This window comes from Malaclemys terrapin, chromosome 4, assembly GCF_027887155.1.
Source record: "Malaclemys terrapin pileata isolate rMalTer1 chromosome 4, rMalTer1.hap1, whole genome shotgun sequence".
NCBI lineage: Eukaryota > Metazoa > Chordata > Testudines > Emydidae > Malaclemys > Malaclemys terrapin.
The window spans coordinates 137,946,746-137,973,218 of record NC_071508.1 but is presented as its reverse complement, the minus strand read 5'-3'; the positions used below and the strand labels follow the sequence as shown (position 1 = coordinate 137,973,218).

At 40.2% G+C, this 26,473-nt stretch overlaps 1 protein-coding gene across 1 annotated transcript in view; it reads right to left on the bottom strand.

The window, feature by feature from the left end:
* The window catches only part of ESR2 (estrogen receptor 2), a 70,753-nt gene that overhangs the window by 29,253 nt on the left and 15,027 nt on the right, over window positions 1-26,473 (bottom strand). The window contains exons 5-7 of the mRNA XM_054026987.1: window positions 16,027-16,329; window positions 6,421-6,559; window positions 4,613-4,746 (exon numbers count right to left, since the gene is read on the bottom strand). Of these exons, the coding sequence (XP_053882962.1) occupies window positions 4,613-4,746; window positions 6,421-6,559; window positions 16,027-16,329 (576 nt within the window). The remainder of the gene's footprint in view (window positions 1-4,612; window positions 4,747-6,420; window positions 6,560-16,026; window positions 16,330-26,473) is intronic.

Here is a 26,473-nt window from a genome sequence, read left to right as displayed (position 1 = left end):
ACTTTTCCTCCCAGGCTCCAATGACTGTCGGAGTGGCCAATCTTTCTTGATGTAGTGGGAATCTCTTGCACGACTATCCCATTCGCAGAGAAAACAGCAATACTTTGTGTATCCAGTCTGCAGACCAAGCAAGAGAGCAACAACCTTCAAATCACTACAAAGCTGCCACTGATGTTGGTCATAGTTTATGCACCTCAAAAGTTGTTTCATGTTGTCATAGGTTTCCTTCATATGGACTGCAAGACCAACTGGAATTGATGGCAAAACATTGCCATTATGCAGTAAAACAGCTTTAAGACTCGTCTTCAATGAATCAATGAACAGTCTCCACTCATCTGGGTCGTGAATGACGTTGCGGGCTGCCATCACACCATCGATGTTGTTGCAGGCTACAAGATCACCTTCTGTGAAGAAGAATGGGACAAGATCCTTTTGACGGTCACGGAACATGGAAACCCTAACATCACCTGCCAGGAGATTCCACTGCTGTAGTCTGGAGCCCAACAGCTCTGCCTTACTCTTGGGTAGTTCCAAATCTCTGACAAGGTCATTCAGTTCACCTTGTGTTATGAGGTATGGTTCAGAGGAGGAGGATGGGAGAAAATGTGGGTCCTGTGACATTGATGGTTCAGGACCAGAAGTTTCATCCTCTTCCTCGTCTGACTCAAGTGAGAATGATTCTGGTGCATCAGGAACCGGCAGTCCTTCTCCGTGGGGTACTGGGCGTTTGGAATGTTTGGATAATGCACAGTCCACTTTTTCTTCTTTGACACATCTTTCCCAACTGGAGGCACCATGCAGAAGTAACAATTGCTGGTATGATCTGTTGGCTCTCTCCAAATCATTGGCATTGCAAAAGGCATAGATTTCCTTTTCCTGTTCAACCACTAGCGAAGATTTGTTGCACAAGTGTTGCAGCATATGTGTGGGGCCCACCTCTTGTCGTGATCTCCAATTTTGCAGTCAAAATAAAGGTGATAGGCTTTCTTAACCATACTGGTTATACTGCACTTTTGGGATGCAAAAGTCACTTCACCACAAACATAGCAGAAGTTATCTGCACTGTTCACACAAGTACGAGGCATCTCTGCTCACTTTGGCTAAACAGAAATGTGTCCCTTTGCAAAAATCAAACACTGACAAATAAGAGAGCACGACACTGTATGATTTCTAGAGCTGATATAGGGCAATTTGTTCAGCAGAGTGATGTAAGCTTCGTTATGATTGCATCATCCATGACTTCTAGGAATAACATGATGCAATTCGTATCATGTCTGACGCAATACCAGCCTCAGATTGCATCATTCACTGTTTTGCCTAAAAAGCAAGTACTGTCCAAACCCAGTCATAGATTTATTCATAGATCCAATCAAAGATGTATTTTAGTCATTTCTTGTTTAAATTGAGATCCCTTCCCTTTATAACTCACTTATCCTCCGTCATTCCCAAGTCAAGGGTCGTATATACTGACCCAATAGCATATCTTGAAAACTAGAGCCAATCAACAATTTTAAGCATCATTTTCGTTCTCAGTGACCCAGAATTAGTAAAGTTTGACTACATTTATTTCAGAAGCATTTTGGCTGTAGAGCAGTGTCATTAGGGAAGTTTAAATCTAGCATTCAGTGTTTACCAACTATATGCAGAGATATTAAAAAAAATACTTTGTCCTACAGCATAAAGGGACAAAGTAGCCTAAGTCAGATGCTCTCAATTGGATAAATAAAAATTAGAAAACAATGGCCAGTCATTTTTAAACAAAAAAGCTTTCAGAGCATAGAAAAGAAATCTAAACTTAAAATCTGTCATGTCTATCCATAGCATCCATATTCCTGTCTGCAATTTGTCATGCATTGACATGAAATATTTTAATGCCAAAAGCTATACCAGTACACCATTTCACCCAAGAAGTTACATGGAAGCACACAGTATCAAACTATGGGCTAAATCCTGCAGTCCTCATTACTGTAATTTAAATGGAAGCATCCCCAAAGTAAGGACTGCAAGATTTTTTTTTTTTTAACTATAATTTTCTTAATCCACTGAAACAATTTAAAAATCCCAATTTCTAAATGGGCATTTCAACATTATGATAGCAATCACTTTCAGGCCAGTTATGCAGCCTGTATGCTGGAAAATCTTCCACAGACTTGAATGGGAGATTTGTCTAACAGACTGCCATAGAGCTGGTGCCTTCAAGGATTAACAGACTACCCACAGCATAGTTATCACATATTCAACATTTGTAAAATTAAACATACATCTAATTTCAAGATTTACTAAGATTGTCCTTTCCCAAAATTCCCAGCACTGTATTTATGTCTTTCTTCTTGTCCTTGTCTAGGCTGGCCTTGTAAAAAAAAAAAAAAATCATACAGGCATGGGATATGATTACTGAGTTTAAACTGAGGCGCTTACACAAGATACCTGAAACACCCTGACCATGTAAGGACCCTGTAAGAAAATAATTATTTAAGGCAGTGAGTCCCAAAGGAAAGGAAAAGAAAAAGAAAGAAAAATAATAGCCCCACAGCCCTACCCCCAGAAAGTACTCTGCCTGGTATCAGAGATCAATGATCTCTCTCTAAGGGTGGGATTTTCAAAGGCAGATAAGTGATTTAGGAGTCTAAGTACCATAGACTTGTGCTTCTAAATCAAGTAGATGCTTTTAAAAATTCTACCTTAAATGCTTCCATGTTTAAAAAAAGATCATGCCAGCCCATCACCCTATGCATGTTGACAGGAGATTATGTCCCCCTTCTGTTTTGCCCTCAAATGAAATGGAAGGAGCCTTGTACCAATAATATGAGCACTTGTGAATACCTATGGTTTTTAAGCCCACACAGAGATTTAGGAGGCAGTACTGAGTTCTCTTCAATGGTATCTCATTTAATTTTACCATTTAAATGGCTAGCTTTTTTCTAACATGGCTGTTTTACAACCATCACATTTTTGTTTGTCTGAATAATTTTTTAACAAGCTTGACTTTTTTGTACTTGTGAAATGGTTTTGATCACATATTTAGATTATTAGATGAGCAAGACTCTTAAGAAAATGTGTTGACAAACTTGCTAAATAAAAGGATAAAATTCTGTTTTCTGTTAAAATACTGGTATTTTACTTATTTATGGATAGACAACAGCCGGACATAAGTATCTCTGATTCCCCTTCAGAATTATCCTGAGGCTACTGTGACAGACCCAGACCAGTGGGGTACAGGAGTCTGGTAGAGGGCAAATACACTGGTCACTTGATGAGTAGTTTTCTGTTCCCTGAGTGACCAGAGCAGGGGCTGCACTAGAGTAATCAGGAACCTGCTAGAACCAGTTAAGGCAGGCAGGCTAATTAGGACACCTGGAGCCAATTAAGAAGAAGCTTCTAGAATCAATTAAGGCAGGCTAATCAGGGCACCTGGGTTTTAAAAAGGAGCTCACTTCAGTTTGTGGTGTGAGTGTGAGGAGCTGGGAGCAAGAAGCGCAAGGAGCTGAGAGTGAGAGGGTGTGCTGCTGGAGGACCGACGAGCACTAGCGTTATCAGACACCAGGAGGAAGGTCCTGTGGTGAGAATAAGGAAGGTGATTGGAGGAGGCCATGGGGAAGTAGCCCAGGGAGTTGTAGCTGTCATGCAGCTGTTACAGGAGGCACTATAGACAGCTGCAGTCCACAGGGCTCTGGGCTGGAACCCGGAGTAGAGGGCAGGCCTGGGTTCCCCCCAAACCTCCCAATTGACCTGGACTGTGGGTTCGCCCACAGGGGAAGGTCTCTGGGCTGTTCCCCAACCCACATGGTGAATCTCTGAGGCAAGAAAATCTGCCAATAAGCGCAGGACCCACCAAGATAGAGAAGGAACTTTGTCACACTACATACTGAAAATAGTAGATATAAACAATATCATTTTGTTTATACAGATGTTGTTTTGGGACACATCACTACAGGATGGACTCTGGGATGAAATGATTACAGTGAAGTCTACCAAGAACAGGGCCAATACAGAACATGCTCAAATAAATGTGTTAGTCTCTAAGGTGCCACAAGTACTCCTGTTCTTTTTGCGGATAAAGACTAACACGGCTGCTACTCCTAAACCAGGGATGTAGTTCCCAAAAACATTTTGCAGATCAGCTGAATGCTTTAAATTATTTCTGCTGGTGAATTATAATAAAAAAAAATGGTATCAAGGGAGCAAAGAGACAGACAGCAGCCCAGAGGGGCTTATCCACATCACAAATGCTCCTGATCCAGAGGGATAGGAGCAGAATTTCCCACTGATCAGCAGGCTCCAGCAATTTAAAAGGACAAGCCCCTGACCCTTCTGTGGGCCATAAACTCCACTCCCCGAAGAGTGCGTACAGACTTTTGAGTCCCTTTACCAGCTTTTACCCTAGAATGCAGCCCAAAAATATCTAATAATAATAATATGACCTAGGACTTGACTGAATATACCAGACATAAAGCCATTAAAATGTTAGCAACAAAAAGCACTTTCTATTTTTTTTTTCATTCTTTTTCAATGCTTCATGTGTCCTTTGATATTTTTGCCAATTTTAGACATAGATTTTTCCCCTAAATAGTCAGCACAACTTGACATACCTCAAGGGAAAATGTGTACTCACTGGAATTGAGAAGAATCATAGCCTTGACACACAGATACTCCTTGTGCTGTAATTTCAGCTCTCGAAATCTTGATGTTGTGGCTAGGAGCATGTCAAAGATTTCCAGAATTCCTTCTACACATTTCCCCTCATCCCTATATAAACATAGAACAAAGAGATGATCCCCCTGCCCAAAAGAGTTTACAATTTAAGTATAAGAAAAGAGACAACAGATGGAAATAGAGACAGTGGAGTACAAGGAAACAATTAGACAATATTGGTCAGCATGATCAACAGTGATCTCAGCTCACTAACTGCATGTGGTCAAGTTTTTTTGTAGGCATCACGACAAAGGAAAATTTTAAGGAAGGATTTGAAGGACAAGCTATCATTGATTTAAAAGAGAAAAGTGAACTTTACAAATAACTATTTGTTTGAGAAGGTACATTTCCTACAGTAGCTGAAGATCTCCATAAAAATCAGATCACAGACCACATATAACTTCTTGAAAACTTTGTTTTAATTTACAGAATACCCTTAATGTCTGCTGAGCCAAACTCTGCCCTACCTTGCTGAGATGAGGGAATGTATACAACAGGCAATCCATATTCAGAACATACCTGCTTCTATAAAAAATCCAATGTGTAACACACTTTTCTTAGTAATTTCTTTAGTATTGTCTTGAACAAAGCATATCCTTGAAATGATTTTTATGTAAGTAAATCAACATTTATGCCATATCATTTGGAAACAGAATTTGTTTCCTTTGCTACAGAACCAATATTGCCTTTTAACTATCTGCAGCCTATAAGATGATGCTTTGTATCTCACTCAGGCACATTAATGTTACAGATCTGAATTTTTGCTTTTTTTCCCCATAGGTGCAAAGTGCTTAAGAAACAATATGTTAGGGCCAGGTAGGAGAGTAGATTACTTCATTGACTTTTCACCTTTGGGAACCTGCTCAAATTCTGATTAGGTCTCGCAGAGAATTGTTCATATTACATCCCATCCAACTGGCACACACTGCTATGCGGATGCCTGAAAATGGCAATATGGTCACTTGTAACATATAGAATTAACTCAACTAAAGAAAAGTTTTCAGAGTTTATTTTATTTACATAGCACACAGACACACAGCTATTCCTACTTCACTAACATTGCAAAGCCTGTTATTTTTGCCATATTTAGAAAAATTTGTGTACTGTAATGATACTGCAAATGGAGAAGATGCTATAAAAGTATATTTAGGTGGGGATCATATATGTTATGTTTTGATAACATGTCTAGTCTTTCTTGGGGGAATCTAGTAGCTACAAAAACGATTTTTAAATTGTGTTTTTTAAAAATTTGGTAAGTGTCTAGAGTGCTGGACAGCCACTAGAGAAATCAACAAATACTGATATGTTGAACATAGTTATTTATAAAAAGAACAGGAGTACTTGTGGCACCTTAGAGACTAACAAATTTATTAGAGCATAAGCTTTCGTGGTCCACGAAAGCTTATGCTCTAATAAATTTGTTAGTCTCTAAGGTGCCACAAGTACTCCTGTTCTTTTTGCGGATACAGACTAACACGGCTGCTACTCTGAAAATAGTTATTTATGACAGGAATTATTAAGGAACTCACAAGTTTGATCCACCTGACAGTATTATTTTTGTCTAGAGTTCCTTCTGGAGAGATTAGGAACCTCATAACATTATTTTTACAGTATCATTTACTTTCAAATGTGAAATGTTAATAGTATCCCTAATGGCTATATGCTCCCTTTTACCATATGCTGAAAATAAACATACATCAGAAGAGACTAATTTATATTTTTCCTCACCTGTCTAATACAAGATCTGGTGCAAAAATTAGCTTGCCAGGATAATCAATCGACCTCCACATCAGACCCACCATTAAAACTTCCATCCAACAACTCTCCAAAAGCCTCACTTGGTCATACAGACTGAGCTCTATGAAGCCTAAAACAATGAAATAGTAACATCAGACATGTCCACCTATCTGTTTCATTATTTTTTTTTTAAAAAAAAAAAAAGCACAGAAAATATCTCAGACACTAGAAGAAAATAGTCACAAGTTATATGTTGTGGAGAAAATTCACCACAAAACAGTTTTAAAATCATGAAGAATCATACTTGTGTTACTGCTTTTGCATATAGGATGAAATTCCTCTGTATGCACAGAGGCAGCTCTAGGTCTACACACCTCTCTGTGCAAGGTAAATTTCTATTAGCAGCAACAAAGGAACAGAAGAAGCAGTAGCAGAGTGTAACTCATTACATTACATTCTACTGCTCCTACTGGGGAACTGATCCTCCGCTGCTGCTCCTAATAGGACACTGCTCGGGTACAGAGGATGATTAAGAAACAGAAAAACAGAGATAAACAGAAGGGGAGAGAATACACAAAGAGAATTAAAAATGGAAGAAACAAAAGGATGGTCAAATGTAATGAGGCTCAAAAATCAAGGAGGGACAAACGGAACAAGGAACCAGACCAGTGGTCTAATCTCAGTGCACCCGTGTTCACAACCAAGCTTAAGCCTTGTCAAACCTGGGTATTTATAGTTGCGCACCTAAACAAAGTGCGTGACTTCCCAACAAACACCCATAATTCCTCTAAAACCCCACAGTGGAAAATCATGAAGTAACCTGACCATAGATGCAGTTTATTCCTAACCCTTTTCAATCAGTTGTATTAGATTTTTATATCATGAGATTTTTATAGCCACTTAGGTTCTTGTTATCCTGCCTAATATATCTGTGGATATTCTCATTATTCATAAAAATGCCCAATTCCTTTTTTTAAATCTACTCAACTACTGGACTTGATGTATAGTAGTAATAAGTTCCACATGTTCCTATACATTTTGTGAAAAGTATTCCCTTTGTGTAAGGTTTAAATGTATTGCCTTTCAATTTCATTCAATAGCCCCTTCTTATAGTAAGAGAAAGGGAAAAATAGGAGCTTCCAATTTACCTTCTCTAGACCCAGGGTCCCATGTTTTCTAGGATTCTTCTGCCATGGAATATGCTGTGAAATTCACTGCTTGCTGCAGGTTGTGCTCTAGAACATTTGTTTTCAATAAGTGAGATATATTTTTTAATTGAAAATGACGGCTTTGTAGAAGTTGTCAGGGTGAAGCTGGAGGTTTTGGTAGCTATGGAATGGGCAGTTGGGGCTTTTGGAATCTGTTCTGTTATGGGAGGCAGTATGGGATTACGCATAAAGCACAGTAGCTGTCTGTTTTTGTTAAAGTGATCTGCAGTTCAGTGTTAACATTCCATGGTGATAAATGGAGCAGCTCATGCTTTTCAGAGCTATTGTTTCAGGCAGTCTGCAGACTCAGGGAGACACAATTATGTCATGAGGTCTAAAAATATAGATTTTAAATAATGAAAACTTGGGTTGTGGCAACAACAAATCAAACTTAATATCAAAATAAACAACACTGGCTACTGTATGGATTATATAATTTTTTTTCATATTTAATTTAATAAAAACATTGATTTTTAATTTTCAGCTGATATAGAATTACTGCCAGTGTCACAGAATCTGGATCCAATTATCGCACAGAGTCTTATCTATATAATTTGGTATTTTGTATACTTCTATTGTGTGCCCCCTTGTATGTGTCTTCTCTAAATGAAGATTTAGGTCAGTCAAAGCCAGAGAAGACTAAGAAAAATCATAGGGACACATATCAAAGTTAAGAAAATGTGCATCACTTTGCTGAGTTGTAAATTAACTGTAACCATGCAGGAATAGGACCTGTCACTTTAGACAGTGAAAGGAAAAAACTTTTGATCAATGTACAGTGGCAGTCAAAAAAGCATACCAAAAAAAACCCCACCCCAAATACACAAAAACAAAATTTGCAGAATAATAAATAAGATGCCATTATAAAATTAAAATGTTCTAATGCCACTATATAAATGAAATGGTACACTCTCACCTGGAATATTGTGTTTGTTTCTGGTCACCCTATTTCAAAAGTCCTACTAAGCTATGGAACTCAATGGTATATAGTGGGAATGAGTTCTAGTCAGCCTATTTCTATTGCCAGTGTAATACAGGAGGTCAGATTAGATGATCACAATAAGAACATAAGAACGGCCATACTGGGTCAGACCAAAGGTCCATCTAGCCCACTATCCTGTCATACGACAGTGGCCAATGCCAGGTGCCTCAGATGGAATGAACAGAACAGGTAATCATCAAGTGATCCATCTCTTGTTGCCCATTCCCAGCTTCTGGCAAACAGAGACTAGGGACACCAACCCTGCAAATCCTGGCTGGACCTAGCCTCCATGAACTTATCTAGTTCTTTTTTGAATACTGTTATAGTCTTGGCCTTCACAACATACTCTGGCAAGGAGTTCCACAGGTTGACTGGGCGTTGTGTGAAAAAAATACTTCCTTTTGTTTGTTTTAAACCTGCTGCCTATTACTTTCATTTGGTGGCCCCTAGTTCTTGTGTTTTGAGGAGGAGTAAATAACACTTCCCTATTTACTTTCTCCACACCAGTCATGATTTTATAGACCTCTATCATATCCTCCCTTAGACGTCTCTTTTCCAAGCTGAAAAGTCCCAGTCTTATTAATCTCTCCTCATACCGCAGCCATTCTGTACCCCTAATCATTTTATTGCCCTTTTCTGAATCTTTTCCAAGTCCAATATATCTTTTTTGAGATGGGGTGACCACATCTGCACACAGTATTCAAGATATGAGCAATAGTCCCTTCTGGCCTTTGAATCTATATGAAAAAGAACATAGCAGAAGTAGACAACAGTGAACAGTACAGTTCCTGATCACTACTAAGTTAAACTAGCTAACCTAAAAAGAATTTAAACTTTAAAAGCAAAAATAATTTGAAGATTTCTATGCCGCTAAACTGAGAAAAATATTTCAGCTTGATCACACCCACTAACACCAAAAATATATTCTGCAATAGAGAAAAGCCAGTGTGGCAAATTGCAGTCACAATAGAACAATATGACCAAAAATAAACCTAAAAAATACAAAAACATATTCGAATTAAAGAAAATATTAATTTAAAAAAATACTTATGAAAAGCAGCTATAGCTTGCCATCTAGGAAAGTAACTAATATAATGCACCTACCCATTACTGTCACTTCTACTTTGAGTGATAAAATAAGATAACAAGTAAAAGTTGTGTTAGCTATCACAAGAGGTAGCGTTGGGCACTCAGAATTGGAAATGCATTCAATTTAATGTCACTTCTATTTTCTGCATTGTTCTAAAACTAATGGTCTATTTTTATTCTATAAGACACAAGCTAATTAGTAAAAATAACATACACAATACTCTGATAATGCTTCTAGGATCTGTATGATGATTTCTAATTGCCTTAACTTTTTTCTTGTAGTTGGAATATCCCCAAGATTTGCAATGCTCTGAAAATAAAGACACTACTAGTACGCAAAAACCAAACCAAACAAAAACTCAGTAACAAAATATAGTAATCAGAGCTGCAATTAAAATTCTGTTCCATGAAGGACTTGAAATTTTAAAATTTGGCTCTATTCAAACTGGATTGAAAACTGAAAATTTCATAATTCTCTGTGAAAAAAATTATTTTTTTCAGATTATTTTAAATGCTTTAAATACAATAGTTAGAGAAAATGCATTTGAAAAAAACAAAACAAAACATACATTTCTTTCTAAACACATTGGAACTTGTCCCCAAAATAAAATTAACCTAATTTTGCAAAATGTGTAATTTCGACAGAACCACATATTCCAATGGAGTACAGTTCTGCAGTTTCTCCAATCAACCCGAACAGTAACAAAACATACTGATGCACAATAGGAATCACTGTTTAGCGTTCTCTTCCTTAAATTTGCACATATTTTACACCACTAGGAATAAGGGTGAATGGTTTAGACCAGGGATCAGCAACTTTTGGCACGTGGCTCGCCAGGCCAATGGGGGCTGCGGGAAGAGGCGCAGGCCGAGGGATGTGCTGGCCACCGCCCCCATTGGCCTGGAACGGCGAACCACGGCCAGTGGGAGACGCGATTGGCCAAACCTGCGAACGTGGCAGGTAAACAAACCAGCCCAGCCTGCCAGGGTGCTTACCCTGACGAGCTGTGTGCCAAAGGTTGCCGATCCCTGGTTTAGACATTCAGCATCAGGACATACAAGTCTCAGTTCTCAGTCTAATCTTCTTTCTTCATCTTGCCATGAGTTCTCACCATCTAGTTCATCTCTCAATCATAAACTCAATCCTGCAAACACTTACCACCAGATGTCATACTCACTACCACTAGTAGTCCTACAGTAGTCTTACTGGGACTCTTAGTAGTAAGCACTATGCTTGAAGATAAGTGTTTGCCTGGTTGAGTCCTATGATGCTGTATCTCGGTGTTCCTTTATTGTTTAAATGTTTCTTTTATTTAGCTACTATTCTGTTGGTGAATTTAGTTCTCAGGAAACTGAGGGACTACAGTCATTGGCTTAGTATATGCTAAACAATGTGGCCAAAGAGAAGGCAAGCCTCTTCATACAACTTTGTCAATGATCTGCCACTTAGACTGGCGAGTAGATCTGGATGAAATTTTTCAACCAAAATTATTTTTCAACAAAAAGTGTATATTTGTTAACACTGAAATGTTTCATAAATTTGTGTCAGTTCTACTTAACTGTTTTAGTTAAAAAAAACAAAACCTAAAATGCAACAGAGGGTCCTGTGGCACCTTTAAGACTAACAGAAGTATTGGAGCATAAGCTTTCATGGGTGAAGATCTTGCGTCTGATGAAGTGGGCATTCACCCACGAAAGCTTATGCTCCAATACTTCTGTTAGTCTTAAAAGGTGCCACAGGACCCTCTGTTGCTTTTTACAGATTCAGACTAACACGGCTACCCCTCTGTTACTTAAAACCTAAAATATATTCCAAAAAAATGAAAAATTCTGTTTCAACGTTTTCTAAACAAAAGGTTTCAAATTTTTTAGTTCCAAATAAAATATTTTTTTTAAATTCAAAAACATTTTAAATAGTAAAAACCAAAACAGAATGTTTTGATTGAGTCAAAAGACAAAGCATTTAATTCAACCTGAAATTAATTTTTTGACTTTTCAATTTGCTAGAAGTTTTGAAATATTTTGTTTTCAGTTCAACTTGAAAAATTTTTCTGAAGTGAAAAATCCGTTGTTTCACAGCTTTACTGGCAAAACTGTTCCTATTGTTCTCCTGGGCCCTTCTTGAACAGAGATTTGTGATCAGTTACATTCTGATTTTGTAAGAATTAAAAAAAGAGAGAAAAGCGGTAGGTCATAATGACAGGGTTGGCATAAAACTGTGGATTTTCTAGGCCAGAACAAATAAGGTTATGATTTAATACTTGTTCTTTGCATTACCAATAACTGAAACATATCTATAGCTCCGATAGCTAGGAGCGTTTTGCACCTCCTGTAGAAGGAGTTGCTCGTAAGAGGGGTCCCTGAAGAGGGACGAGGAGGGAAGGTGGTGGAGGGGGAGAAAAACTGAAGGCGGTATCCACTTTCCACCGTATGTAGGACCCAGCGGTCTGACGTTATACGGGACCACGCAGGGAGGAAATAGGAGAGGCAGTTGTTGAAAGGCGGGGAAGGATCCTGGAAGGAGACTGGTGCTCCACCCTCGGGCGCACCTTCAAAAATTTTGTTTGGACCCTGCTGATGGTTTGGGGGGGCCCTGGTTCTGGCCCGTCTGAGGACCAGACTGTCTCCGCCTACCACCCTGGCCGCGTCTTCTAGAGAAGTTCTGTCTTGGCCAGGGATTAGGGTAGGTGCGCTGTGGTTGGGGTTGGAAGGGCCTACGTTGCGTCACCGGGGTATGCATGCCCAGTGAACGCATGATGGCCCCGTTGTCCTTCAGACTCTGAAGTCTGGAGTCAGTCTTATCTGAAAACAGACCATGGCCATCCAAGGGTAGGTCCCGAATAGTCTGCTGGAGTTCTGGTGGGAGACCGGAAACCTGTAGCCACGAGATGCGGCGCATAGCTACGCCTGAGGCTAGAGTCCTAGCCGCCGAGTCTGCCGCACCTATTGAGGCTTGCAAAGATGTTCTGGCTACCTTCTTGCCCTCCCCTAGTAGGGCCCCGAACTCCTTCCTGGACTCCTGAGGAATAAACTCTTTGAATTTTTGCATTGAGTTCCAGGTATTATAATTGTAGCGGCTCAAGAGGGCCTGCTGGTTAGCCACTCTGAGCTGTAAGCCGCCAGTAGAGTAAATTTTGCGCCCAAATAAATCTAGGCGTCTAGCGTCCTTGGATTTAGGAGCAGGAGCTTGTTGGCCGTGTCTTTCTCTCTTGTTAACAGACTGTACAATGAGGGAGCACAGCTGGGGGTGAATATACAATTATTCGTAGTCCTTGGAGGGGACCAAATACTTCCTCTCCACCCCTTTGGCAGTAGGAGGAATAGAGGTTGGATATTGCCAGATTGTAGTGGCATTAGCCTAGATAGTCCGGATAAAGGGCAAGGCTATTCTGGTCGTGGTGTCAGCAGACAGAATGTCCACTACAGGATCCTCGACCTCCACCACCTCCTCCACCTGGAGGCTCATGTTTTGTGCCTCCCTGTGGAGCAACTCCTGGTGGGCACAGAGGTCTATAGCTGGGGGGTCAGAGGAGGACGTACCCGCCACCGCCTCGTTGGGTGAAAACGAAGAGGATACTCCTGAGACTAACAAGTCCTGGGGAAGGTCTTGCTGGGGAGGGTCCGGCAACCGTAGGTCCACCATGCTAATGGCATGGGCCTGAAATGAGGGCAGAGCTGTCGCCTACGAAACACCCAGGGCAGGGCGACTCACAGTGGCCTCCAGTACCAGGGGCTCCAAGTGGGCAGAGCGAGAAGCCCCCAAGGGGACACCTTGGGCCTGATGGTATGCCCAAGGGGTCCAAAAGGACCATTGCGGAGGTCCCTGACCAGGATCCTGTCCATCATCGTGCCATTGGCTAGCACCATCCGCATCTTGGTCCTGGACATGGTAGCCACTTTCTGCCTGGGACGACCTCGAGGTGGGACGGGACGGCCAAGGTGGAGCCGAGCGCATATGCTGGGTCACCTTGTTGTGTGGTACCGCACCACGGAGGTGGAGATCGGTGTCGTGGTCTCGAGCGGTACCACGATCCTGAGCGGGACCGGCAGTCATATCGGTGCCAGGAGGCAGATCTGGACCTCAACGAAGATCTATGGGCGGAACGGTGCTGGGATCGACTCTGAGTAGATCGGCTCTCAGACCGGCGTCGGCATCGGTTCCAGGAGCTGGACCAGAACTGACCCTACTGGGAAGAAGATCTTCGCGAGGCGGAGCAGCACCGCGAGTGTGACCGGCGACGAGATGGTGATCTGCGATGGAGGACGCAGCATGGAGGGCTTTCCTTTTGAGGGAACAGCCCGTACCGGCGGTACCGAAGGTTGCGACGGTCTTGGCTCGGTGAGCGCAATCAGGTCGCATGCCGTGGAGAAAGTCTCCGGAGTGGACGGCAGCCCAAGCTCAACCACGGTACGCACCAGGGAGCTTAAGTGCACCGGACTCAACGGCCCTTGTGGCGCAGGTGTCAACGGTACCGGGGTTGGTGCCTTTGCGGGACAGTCCAACACGGGACGTGGCTCCGAGGGAGACGCAGGCGGTGCCAGCAACTGCAAGGGAACAGCAGGTTGTTTATGCTGCTTCCTCGGTCCTGGAGACAGCGAGCAGCACCACGCTGGTAGAGGTGCCAGAGACATCCGGTGCCAGGAGTCTTTGTCAGTGTCCGGACGTGGTGCTGACCCTTTTGGATTAAAGGAGAGCCTCCGGTGCTGCAGGCGTGCTTCGAACTGATAAAGTCGGCACTCAGTCTTGGCACGGAGCCAAGGACATCAGGATAAGTGCCGCTTCCATAAGGAGCTGCTTCAAGCGAAAGTCCCACTCCTTTTTAGTCCAAGGCTTGAATGCCTTACAAATGCTGCACTTATCGGATTGATGAGATTCCCCCAGGCACTTCAAGCAGGAGTCGTGGGGGTCTCCCGTAGGCATTGGTTTAAGGCAGGCCGAGCACAGTTTGAAACCCAGAGACCTAGGCATCAGCCCGGGTACCGGGAAGGAGGGAAGGGGAGAAGCCCCTTACCCCCAACTACTATTTACACGAAGAATAACTATTAACTACTACTAAAGAACTAATAACGACTTTTAAAACTATTTACAACTATAAACGAGTGCTACACTAGAAGCTAGGGAAGTGGAGTTCTGCTAAGCCACGCTCCACAGTTCCAACAACCGTCACGGGCAGTAAGAAGGAACTGAGAGAGCGCTGGGTTGGCTGGGGTATAAATCCGGCACCATAAAGGCACCACTCCAGGGGGCGCCTCAGCTGATCTACCGAGTGTTGCTAGAGTAAAATCTTCCGACGATCGTGCATGCGGCACACGCACACCTAATTGGAATCGATATGAGCAAGCACTCGAAGAAGAAATAGCCTACCTTCTTCACAGCACCTGTTGGGCCAGGTCAGAAGACAGGGGCTACGGGGGACAGACAGCATGGGTCTGCTGGGGAGTCACAGACAGGGGGTCATAAGGGCTAGTCAGGTAGGACAGACTGGGGCAGGGGCTGAATGGGAATGGAGGTGCAGGGCTATAAAGAGGAGGGAGATGCGGGGCCACATGGGGACAGGGGGGTGGCTGCGTGGGGGTGGAGGGACACATGTGGACAGGGGATGCAAGGAGACATGAGGATGCAAGGGGACATAGGGACAGTGAAAGATGTACCTAACTGAATGCAAGAGGCTAGGGGTCAGCCGGGGTCTGCAGGGGGGAAGCTCCCTAACAATCCTTCCCTGCCCCGCAAAAAACCTGTTCCATACTTTTCCTACACATACCCAACAACCCTCCAAGTTCACGCCCAGGCTCCTTCCCAGCAATTACTTCCCCCTCCATTACCCCTGACTCCCCCAAGCCTTTGCACTGCTTCTGAAGGGTGCGGGAAATACAGTTCTGTACTGTAGCTTTAATGAATTATTACTCAGAGTTCTGTATTAATATGCCTAGTAAGGAATCTATTTGTCAAAAAACATTTCCTGAATCTTTTTTTGTTGTCTATATTGTTACAGACACACTTGCTGATAGGTACTTTGAAATAAATGACCAAAAATAATTGAAACTGGTGTGATTATACGGTGTGATTTTGACAAATTAAATATGCAGAATTCTGCAGTATTTTAAAATATTGTGCACAGAATTTTCACTTTTTTTGTTGCAGAATTTGTAAGTTTTCCACTGCCATTTTAAAAGTAAAATCTTAAGGCCTTGAACCTACAAATTTATCACCACACTGCTTCTACCTCAGAATCTAAACAATGGATTAATATTTATGGTAGAGGTATTTGTACTTAGTACAAAATTTCTATGGAAAAAAATAGTTTTTGAAATTCTTACCAGGAATTTTCTTGGCCCAACCAATCATGTGAACCAATTCTTTGTCTGCAAGTTTTGTCAATGACATCATCATGGAGACTTCTGTAAATGGCTTGCTGGGGCGACTCACCAGCAACACATTAGGAGGTTCAGCTTCAAGTAACGTTAAAACAAACTGCTCAGGACTGAGTGAACCAAGAAGGATTTCTTTCACTCGGGTTGTATTTTCACTATTCTTTTTAGCTTTGCCAGTGCAATGCACTTGATCTTCTGCATTACGATGACGGCGTATGATACGATACCCACAACGTTCTCTTCTTGAACCTGAGACAAAAAAAGTTACATAATTACATTATTTTTTTCTACCACGGTTTTACCTGAATCCAAAAATGGGGAAAGACAACAAGTACATTCCACACTGAATTTCAGATTTTCAAAAGCACTCAGGACTGGTTTAACTATGCTTCCATTGACCTTAGTGGAGGCTCTCTTTTAATCCAAAAGAATATAACAAAGTTAGCTGGTCTAAAATCTGTTTTAAACAGATCTAAAATCTGTTTTAAACTCAATGGAAAGCTCCCATTGACTTTAGTGAGAGACAGATCAGGTCTTTGATTGCAAACAAAGCGGATATATACATACACAACAAAAATAAATAGTAAGAATGAGTTCTGAAAGCATGTCAATTGATCCAAAATAAATGCCTCACATGGAAATACAAGCTGGGCCTTATTAAAGGCCAGAAGTTGTTGTTTATTGTTCACTATGTCACAGAGCAAGCTGATTTGCTCCGGCTGTGAATACTTAAGAACATCATTAATTGTAATTTGAAACATTGCTAAGAAAAAGTCTTGTTTAAAAGAGGATACTTTCACTTCTCCCAAAATTTAGCTATGGGATTTTTGAAAGCAGTCAGCCTTGGCCTAACTTTCATCCCACTTTGTTGCTGAATATATTATATAACAAAAAGGTTTTGTTATTGTCATTCTAGTTACTGCTAAATGGTTATTTGTAAAATCTAGGATTTTGCTATTTAAAAATCAGAGGCATATTTAATTAATTTATCAGAAGATGTTCTTAAACTGAAATTCTCTGGTACCATATACTTATTTTAGGAAAATAAGTGTTATCTGAAGTAAGTAAATAAATAAATTAAATAGTTTAGAAGTCAAATTTTTGTTTTAGAGCCATCAAAATGTTGTCTCAGTCTCAGTATCTGTCAAACTACTGATATGTAAGAATAAGCCAGTGCTAGTATCAGATGTATTTCGGGCCATTAATGGTCAACTAACTGTGCAATACACTTTATCAAGATCACAACACATGGCAGCAGTCATTAGCTTTGTTTTTTCTAGCAAAATTTTCTTCAAATACCCTCTCTCAAAATCTGCAGGACTCTCTAATAAATTTCATACTAACGTGTTCCACTCTTTTTTCCTTGTCAGGGAGTAATAAGATTCCTTTAAATTACAAGTTGGAACAGAAAGCACTTGCACCACTTCACTCTGTCCACCCATAGCTATTAGTGATCCCTCTTTCAACAGTACATTACATGCAAACTAACATTATCAACAGACCATTGTTTAATTTACAGTAAGACAGGGACCTTGACTGGACCTTCACTTCAAATACATATAACATTAAGCATCGAAGAGTCAAATAAATAAATCTCCCAAAGTACCAGAAACATAATCACAGTAAAAATACTGCTTGACCATAGAATCAACACAAATATAACTGAGCAGTCACTGGACAAATACGAACAAATAAAATAGATCTGCTATATACATTTGTTTAAAACTGCGGGACAATACTACAGCTGTTTCTGTTACATTTTTCTCAGTTCCTTTTATATTCTAAGAGGTTGTTGCAGAACCCAGTGCAAATTTAAATTCTTCATGTAACCTTGGGCTTATAAGGATAATTTTTAGCATAGTGCCTTAAAGGGGCAGTTGTGGGTTGTTGTTGTTGGTTTCTTTAATAGTTAACCTTTAGCACTGTCAAGAGTTGGCAACAGGCTTTAACAACCATATAAACCCTGAGTTCTAGGTCACCATTTAAGTATAAATGCAAAAGGAAAAGATTAACTACTTTGGTGTGACTTGCAAGTCTTGGAAAATCTGTATTTATTGAAGAGTTAGAACAATAAGATACAGCTAAATATATAGCTCTGTATTCCCATGAGTTAAGATTCTGATCAAGTTAAACACTTAACCATGTGCAGAAGTCAACAGGACTACGCACACACTTAAAGTTACACACCTTGCATATGCTGGGGCTTCTGTGGGCCAGTCAGGTGCCCCAAAACAACTTAGAGCAGACTGAAAGATTGCCCTAATTTGTTCCCCAGCTGCAATAATTCCTGTGGGCATTTACACCAGCCAAGAATAGCTGTATGTAACACCACACCAACTATATCTCCTGTGCCAAAGTTCCTGTGGAGTGGAGTAGGGTCAGTTATGCACCCAATAGCATCTCCCCATTTGTCAGGATATTATAGTGATTTTATAGACCCTTCATTTCTGGGGCACAACACACTGATGAATCTAATCTCCTAAATCCTCCTACTCTCTATAGAATTGTATAACCTATATTAAAACATGTTCATGCTGTTTTAAAAAAACAAGGTCAATTTTGACCCAATGTAGTCACATTGAGTGAGAACAGAATTTGGCTTCCTGAATTTAGAGTTGAGGTAAGCTTCCAAATTGCCTTTTTACTAAGTATTATTTTAGGGGCTCTGCTATGTCTGTTCTACAATTAATCACCACAGAGAATCCACCACTGAACTTTTATCCAGGTACACTACTAAGTCTTTATTCCATGTAAAGTATGTAACAATGTAGTTTTGGTTTAAGCCTAATATTTCTTTTCAGTTAAGTTGCTATTTGGCATGTTTTCATCACAGAGAGAGAATTCTACACCTTACCCCTATACTATCACACAAATATTGATATTCACAGACTGTATTAAGACTATACAATTGTTAGTTTTTCCTACAAAGTGGCAAGATCTTTTAAATTACTTTAGAATGAAATATTCAACTAATTCAAATTTCATCTAATCATTTCTTGTACTTTAAAAATATAATAACATTTGTGCTCTATTTAAAACATAACAGCAAAACTTGGTCCATCAATGGCTATTAGCCAGGATGGGCAGGAATGGTGTCCCTAGTCTCTGTTTGCCAGAAGCTGGGAATGAGTGACAGGGGATGGATCATTTGATGATTACCTGTTCTGTTCATTTCCTCTGGGGCACCTGGCACCGGCCACTGTTGGAAGACAGGATACTGGGCTAGATGGACCTTTGGTCTGACCCAGTAGGGCTGTTCTTATGTAAAGCTTATATTTAATTTCAATGAAAACTAAACTGTGTCCAGCGCACAAATATCAAATGACATTTTTCCTTAAAAGACCTCTTTTGCTCCACAAATATACTTTGTGATAACAAAACAAAAAAAGAAACACAGGATACTGAATTATAATTTGTATTTGGTTTAATTAATCTGAAATTGTCATAATAGACAAAGGATGATTCACATATCAGCACATCTGGAATGCAGTTCTTCAGTAATTAATAGGATGCAGTTTAATTCAGTATTAAAATTTATGTTTGGATTTGAAAAAAGAATTATAGCAAAACATGACTAAGAATATAACATTTAGATCTGCTAACTTAATTAACAAATCATGATACAGCACCTTTTAAGTTGATCAAATGCTGTTTTAAATTATTACTAAAGCTTCCATGATTTCTTTTGAAACATAGTGCACTCTTAATATTTTATCCTATCTTTTCATCTATAGCTCTTTAAGTACTTGACAAAAAATGTGCAGACATATTAGCCCAACATTATATTTGGCCTAAGTACAGCAATTTGAAGCAATCTGTATGAAAAGCTGGCAGTCTAGCAAATAACACATTGACATGCAGAGATCAAAGTTTGTTACTCTCCCACTCCTATGTAACCTTTGGAAAGTCACTTAAATGCCATTCTTCATTTATATAATCTAGAAAATACAGGTAATACCAGAGAAGGTGTTTTGGTAAAGAATGCAGAAGTCAGTCATTTTACCAGATACCTTCACTTTGCAGAATAAAGCTGTAATTAACAACATCCCCTGTAGTTTATATGGGACTCCACAATCAGAGCACTATTTTCACACGTTGCCTGGGATAGCATAAAAACTAGTCACCAGAGCAGAACAGATGCATCATATTAAATAATTTACTCAACTTACTTTTTTTTGTTCATTAATTGACCATGAACAAATTACAAAATTTTCTAATTCATTATTTAAAATGAAAAATTCCTTTAATAAATGATTTTTGCTTTGCAGATCATTTGTTTGCTTTTTATTTGTAAGTTGCAAATATTGCCAATTTCTGCTGTGTTGAATAGTTACATAAGTCAAGAGCATTGCTTTTGCTCCCTAAATGATGGCTTATGTAACTAACAAAATCAGCATGAACTGTGAATTTTACAAATGAATATACAATTCAAAATTCTCTTTTGTTTGATATTTGAGCTTAATTTTTATATGTATTTTTGAATGAGTACCCACAAATTCATTCAGCTATACTGATCACAAAGAAGTTGCTGTCTGCCAGACACTGCAGAACAATGGATTAAATTACTATAATTTCTACAATGGCTACAATGAAAGCCAGTGCAGTTACTGAATTTGAATTCCACACAGTGCTGTGAAAGTCATTTTCTTTCATTTCTAACAACATAAGTAAATTTGGAATATTTGAAAATTCCACCTAAAAAAGTGAATTCAATTTTCTAACATGGGGAAAAAGGACATCTAAATCCTGCACTTAGCAACTCAAACTGGCACATGAACTTGTAAAAAGCATGACAAGCCTATTGACTGATGAAAGTACTGAAAGACAAGATTTGGACATTCCATTAATGACTCTCACATTTGAAAAATCAGGCTCTGCATTTTCGGAACTCCTTTAATACCATTCATTGGCAGTGCATGGAGAGACACAAAATTCATGCAAAAAAAGAAACAGTGAAAGAAAAAATAAACCCAGTCAGTAGGAAACCTGAAGAGTCATTAAGGAAGGGGTCTACTCCAGTCCCAGCAAGCAACAAACAAACAAAAAATACCAACCTAGCCACTCCCAGAGTGGATAGGATAGCAAAAAGATGAGTACCTCCCCTCTTCTTGATTGCCCTGGATAAATGGCTCAATCCATGTCAGGCTCACCAAGGCCAATATCAGAAAGCTCCAAAAGATATTCAGCTGAGGCAGTGGAACTCCAAATCGTCTCAGCTCCTCCAACGCTGCAAAAGGAACTCCCAGTCCACACTGAAAAAGTAAGACAAGTTGAGGGCAAAGATACCCATACTTGAAGGACAGGTTCAGGTAGAAAGGGTAATCAGCATGGTGATGCGCACACATCACCCACAAATTATCCAACTTTTCTGATACACTTTGCCTGAGCCTGCTGGACTGGGTTTATTTTTTATTTTTTGCATGAATTCTGTTTTCCCCTTGTGCCTGGTGAGGTGTTAAACAGTTACTTTTCCACAGCTGGTCATTTTGGCATTTTTTTCTGATGCTGTTGATGTGGCGATGTGTTTTCTCTGATGTGAAATTTACCAGTGTACTAGCCTTCTTAATCTGAAGAGTGAGCCACAAGGATTCCTAAGGAGAAACTTGCAGATGCAGTGTCTGAGGTTCTCATTTTTCTTTTGGCAGTGGTGGTATTTCCCATATTAATCTCCAGTATCACCTTGATACAAAGGTCTAAAAAAAATAACCTTCACCACCTGTGGTCTGCTGCTTGGACTTCTTAGACATCACTGCCTTCTTAAATGGTGAGAAGAAAAATCAGACCAGGAGACTGCACAGCAATGTTTTCCTAATGTCTTCCATTGTTTCAAAGGGTTTATGTACAAACCAATCATATTTTTAAATTATTGAAAACTTCTGTCGATGAAATCCCCAATGAGGATTTGTTGGCTTTAAAATCTGAAATTATATTCATGCCAGATTTTGCAAACTCAGTTGGCGTTTTACTTTATGGAAGCTTTCCATGCTGTGGTGGCTCGTGCTTAATGGACTATGTTGTCCCTCTGCTGGGAAGCAGAGCTCCATACCGGCCCCAGCTTGCCAAAAGTCCACTTTCCCAAGTATCCCCTCCCATCCTGTGTTTCAGCACCAAAAGTGGACCAAACCAAACCATTCAGTAGAAGTGGGGGAAGAAACCTCAATTTAGGAGAAAGTGGAACGAACTTTCCTAGTCCCTAGAGTAAACAGTCCTATTAAAGCATATCTCTAACAAGAAAAAAAAAGTGGAAAATTTATCATTTTGCTCCATGGAAAATAGTATTTTATTTTCTATGAAAAAATACATCTTTAATTATTGCAGTTTGTTTTAAATGCATGGGCATATGCAAGTCAATGAGACCTTTACCTAATGAACTGTGGGATTGAGCCTACAATCCATATTACTAAAGTAGGCTTCTGTTGCTCACGTCAACCCAAAATCTAAATTTGATAAACATCACCTTTTCTCACAGATGTCTTGTAAGTGACCTGATGAGATTCTTTGAGACAATTCAGTTTTGATTGCAAGGTATGTAATTTGTGTTTTCATCGAAGTTCCTAACTGTTACGGTGGTTAAACACTGGAATAAATTGCCTAGGGAGGTTGTGCAATCTCCATCTCTGGAGATATTTAAGAGTAGGTTAGATAAATGTCTATCAGGGATGGTCTAGACAGTATTTGGTCCTGCCATGAGGGCAGGGGACTGGACTCGATGACCTCTCGAGGTCCTTTCCAGTCCTAGAATCTATGACTTTTCCAAAAAACTGAACTAGACAGAGTTCTCATGAATTTCATTTGAGGAAACTTATCTGATTTCAATGTAACTATTTTAAAAAACACTGATATTTATTTGTCTTTAAAATTCTCATATTTAAGCATTTTTAAGGAGCAGTTTTAGTCTACATTGAATGTTATTAGACATGAGTATATTTGGGAGAAAACAGTAAAAATTCCAGTTCTATAAATTTAGGAAGATAAATGGGCAGTGTCAATCCAAGATTTAAATCAGCAGTAGTAGTAATTACTATCATGCCCAGTCATGTATCAACACCCCATTGTGCTAGGCACTGTACAAACACAAAACAAAATAGTCTCTGCCCAGAGAACTTAAAGAAGTGTTTTAGAGATTTCTTTTTTCAGCACAATTAGAACACTTTTTGGTCACTTTTAAAAACCATTCTCCTGCAATTTTTGAAACTCAGATACTGCAGCTCATTTAGGTCCCATTCCTGCAAAGACTTACACTTGCTTAACTTTATGGATTGTGAATAGTCCCATCAAAGTCACTGACTACTCAGTGAGTAAAATTTGCAGAAGTGGCTAAGTGACTTAGGACCCTAAATTGCATTTTCAAAATGAAATTAGGCATTTAGGCACCTAAGACTCAGTGAAAGTCAATGGGAGTTAGGCTCCTAAAGACCAGAATTTTAAAAAGAAGAACAGGAGTACTTGTGGCATCTTAGAGACTAACAAATTTATTAGAGCATAAGCTTTCGTGGACTACAGTCCACTTCTTCAGATGCATATAGAATGGAACATATATTGAGGAGATATATATACACACATACAGAGAGCATAAACAGGTGGGAGTTGTCTTACCAACTCTGAGAGGCCAATTAATTAAGAGAAAAAAAACTTTTGAAGTGATAATCAAGCTAGCCCAGTACAGACAGTTTGATAAGAAGTGTGAGAGTACTTACAAGGGGAGATAGTGACAGACCTGCGGGTGGCTATATTACAACAGAAAAACTTCAAAAACAGACTCCAACGAGAGACTGCTGAGCTAGAATTGATATGCAAACTAGACACAATCAACTCCGGTTTGAATAAGGACTGGGAATGGCTGAGCCATTACAAACATTGACTCTATCTCCCCTTGTACTCTCACACTTATTATCAAACTGTCTGTACTGGGCTAGCACACATTTGCAGGATTGGGGGCTTACTTCAGGAGAACCAGATTAAAGCAACTACCCTATTATCATTATTTACTTTTTATATTTCCCTCAGCTTAGACAATCAGCAATGGTTGATCTAGGCCAGTATCCTGTCTCCGACAGTGGCCATTGCCAGATGCTTCAGAGGAAATGAACAGAACAGGGTAATTTTGAGTGATCCATCTCCCGTCATCCAGTCCCTACTTCTGGCAGTTGGGAGGGTTAGGGACACCTGGAGCATGGGGCATCATCTTGGCTAACAGCCATTGATGAACATATCCTACATGAACTTACTTAATTCTTTTTTTGAGACCAGTTATACTTTTGGACTTCGCAATATCCCCTGGGCAATGAGTTCCACATATTGATTGTGTGCTGTGCGAAGAAGTACTTCCTTATGTTTGTGTTAAACTTATTTACCCCTTCACATAGGCAGCAACAGTTCATGAATGGCATGAGAGAAAGTGAATAGTGATTTTATAGATCTCTATCATACCCCTCTTAGTCATCTCTTTTCTAAGATGAACAGTGTCTCTTTTAATCTCTCCTCGTGTGGTTCCATACCCCTACTCATTTACGTTGCCCTTCTCTGAACCTGTTTTATTACCTCTCCCTTCCTAATGGTTCCTAATATTGTTAGCTTTTTTGATGGTCGCTGCACACTGAGCAGATGTTTTCAGAGAACTATCCACAATGACTCCAATATCTTTCTTAACTAGTAACAACTAATTTAGATCCCATTATTTTGTATGTATAGCTCAGATTTTTTCCAATGTGCATTACTTTGCTGACATAACCGCTTGTGTGTACAGTGCTGTGTCAGAAGGAGATGCTCTCCTGCCAACATAGATACTATTGCTCATTGAGCTGGTTTTATGATGTTGAGGAGACAGCTCTCTCCCATCGGCACAACACGGCTACATGAGCACTCTTACAGTGGCACAGTTCTATCACCACAACTGTGTCTTTGTAAGCTTTTAAGTGTAGACTGTGACGTTGCACTCTATATGATTTTATGAAAATATGCTAATGTAACTGAAATGTGCTTCATGCAAAAGGTCTCTTGTAAGGTATCATTACAAAGCTTTTAATCTACTGAGAGTGTTCATCCTATTTCTATAAATGTATCACTCTTATCTAAAACTAGAAATATGAAATATAACTCTGAGGGCCTATTGTAATTATGCAAAGAGTGGGCAATTAATGGTGGGTTGGAATCTTGATGGCTCCCAACAACCAGGACAATTGACTGTGGATGGCTCTATTTGCAGGCAAGCATTCCTGTGAGTCAGGCTGGGAGGAATGAAGGCTTGGGGTCTTACAGTAATATGTGATCATGTCACCTGAACTGGAATCCATCTTTAACCTGGTGCTTTTCCAGTGAGGAGGGGTAGGAACCCAGAGGGACAAAGGATTCCCGCCTTATGCAAAAGATATATAAAGGGGTGGAACAGAACGAAGAGGGAGAGCCATCATGAAGAATCCCCTAGCTACCACCTGAGCTGGAACAAGAGCTGTACCAGGGGAAAGAATTGTGCCCAGGCCTAGAAGGTGTCCAGTCTAAGGAAAAAAACTTACTGAAGCATCTCTATGGGTGAGATTATCTGTATTCAGTTTGATTAGACATAGATTTGCATGTTTTATTTTATTTGGTAATTCACTTTGTTCTTTCTGTTACTACCACTTAAATCCTACTTTCTGTATTTAATAAAATCACTTTTTACTTATTAATTAACTCAGAGTATACCTCTACCCCAATGTAACACGAATTCGGATAGAACGCGGTAAAGCAGTGCTCGGGGGGGCGGGAGGGGGGCGGGGCTGTGCACTTCGGTGGATCAAAGCAAGTTCGATATAACGTGGTTTCACCTCTAACGCAGTAAGATTTTTTTTGGTTCCCGAGGACAGCGTTATAATCGGGGTAGAGGTGTATGTGTCAATAACTGGGTGGGCAAATAGCTGTGCATCTCTCTCTATCAGTGTTATAGAGGGCAAACAATTTACGAGTTTACCCTGTATAAGCTTTATACAGGGTAAAATGGATTTATTTGGGTTTAGACCCCATTGGGAGTTGGGCATCTGAGTGTTAAAGACAAGAACACTTCTGTAACCTGCTTTCAGGTAAGCCTATAGCTGTTAGGGGACGTGATTCAGACCTGGGGCTGGGTTTGCAGCAGGCTAGCGAGTCTGGCTCAAACCAGGCAGGGCACTGAAGTCCAAAGCTGACAGGGCAGGAAAGCAGGGACAGAAGTAGTCTTGGCACATCAGGTGGCAGCTCCCAAGGGGGGTTCTGTGATCCAACCTGTCACAGAGACATTGCCTTAGGACCTAATCCTGCAAGGTGTAACATCCAGGTGAACTGCCTTCAGGTTGCGTCTGCAAAAGTAAAGCAGTCTTCCTGCATGCTACACGTTGCAGGACTGGAGCCTTAATGCTTCCTACTATTTTTCTTCTCAAAA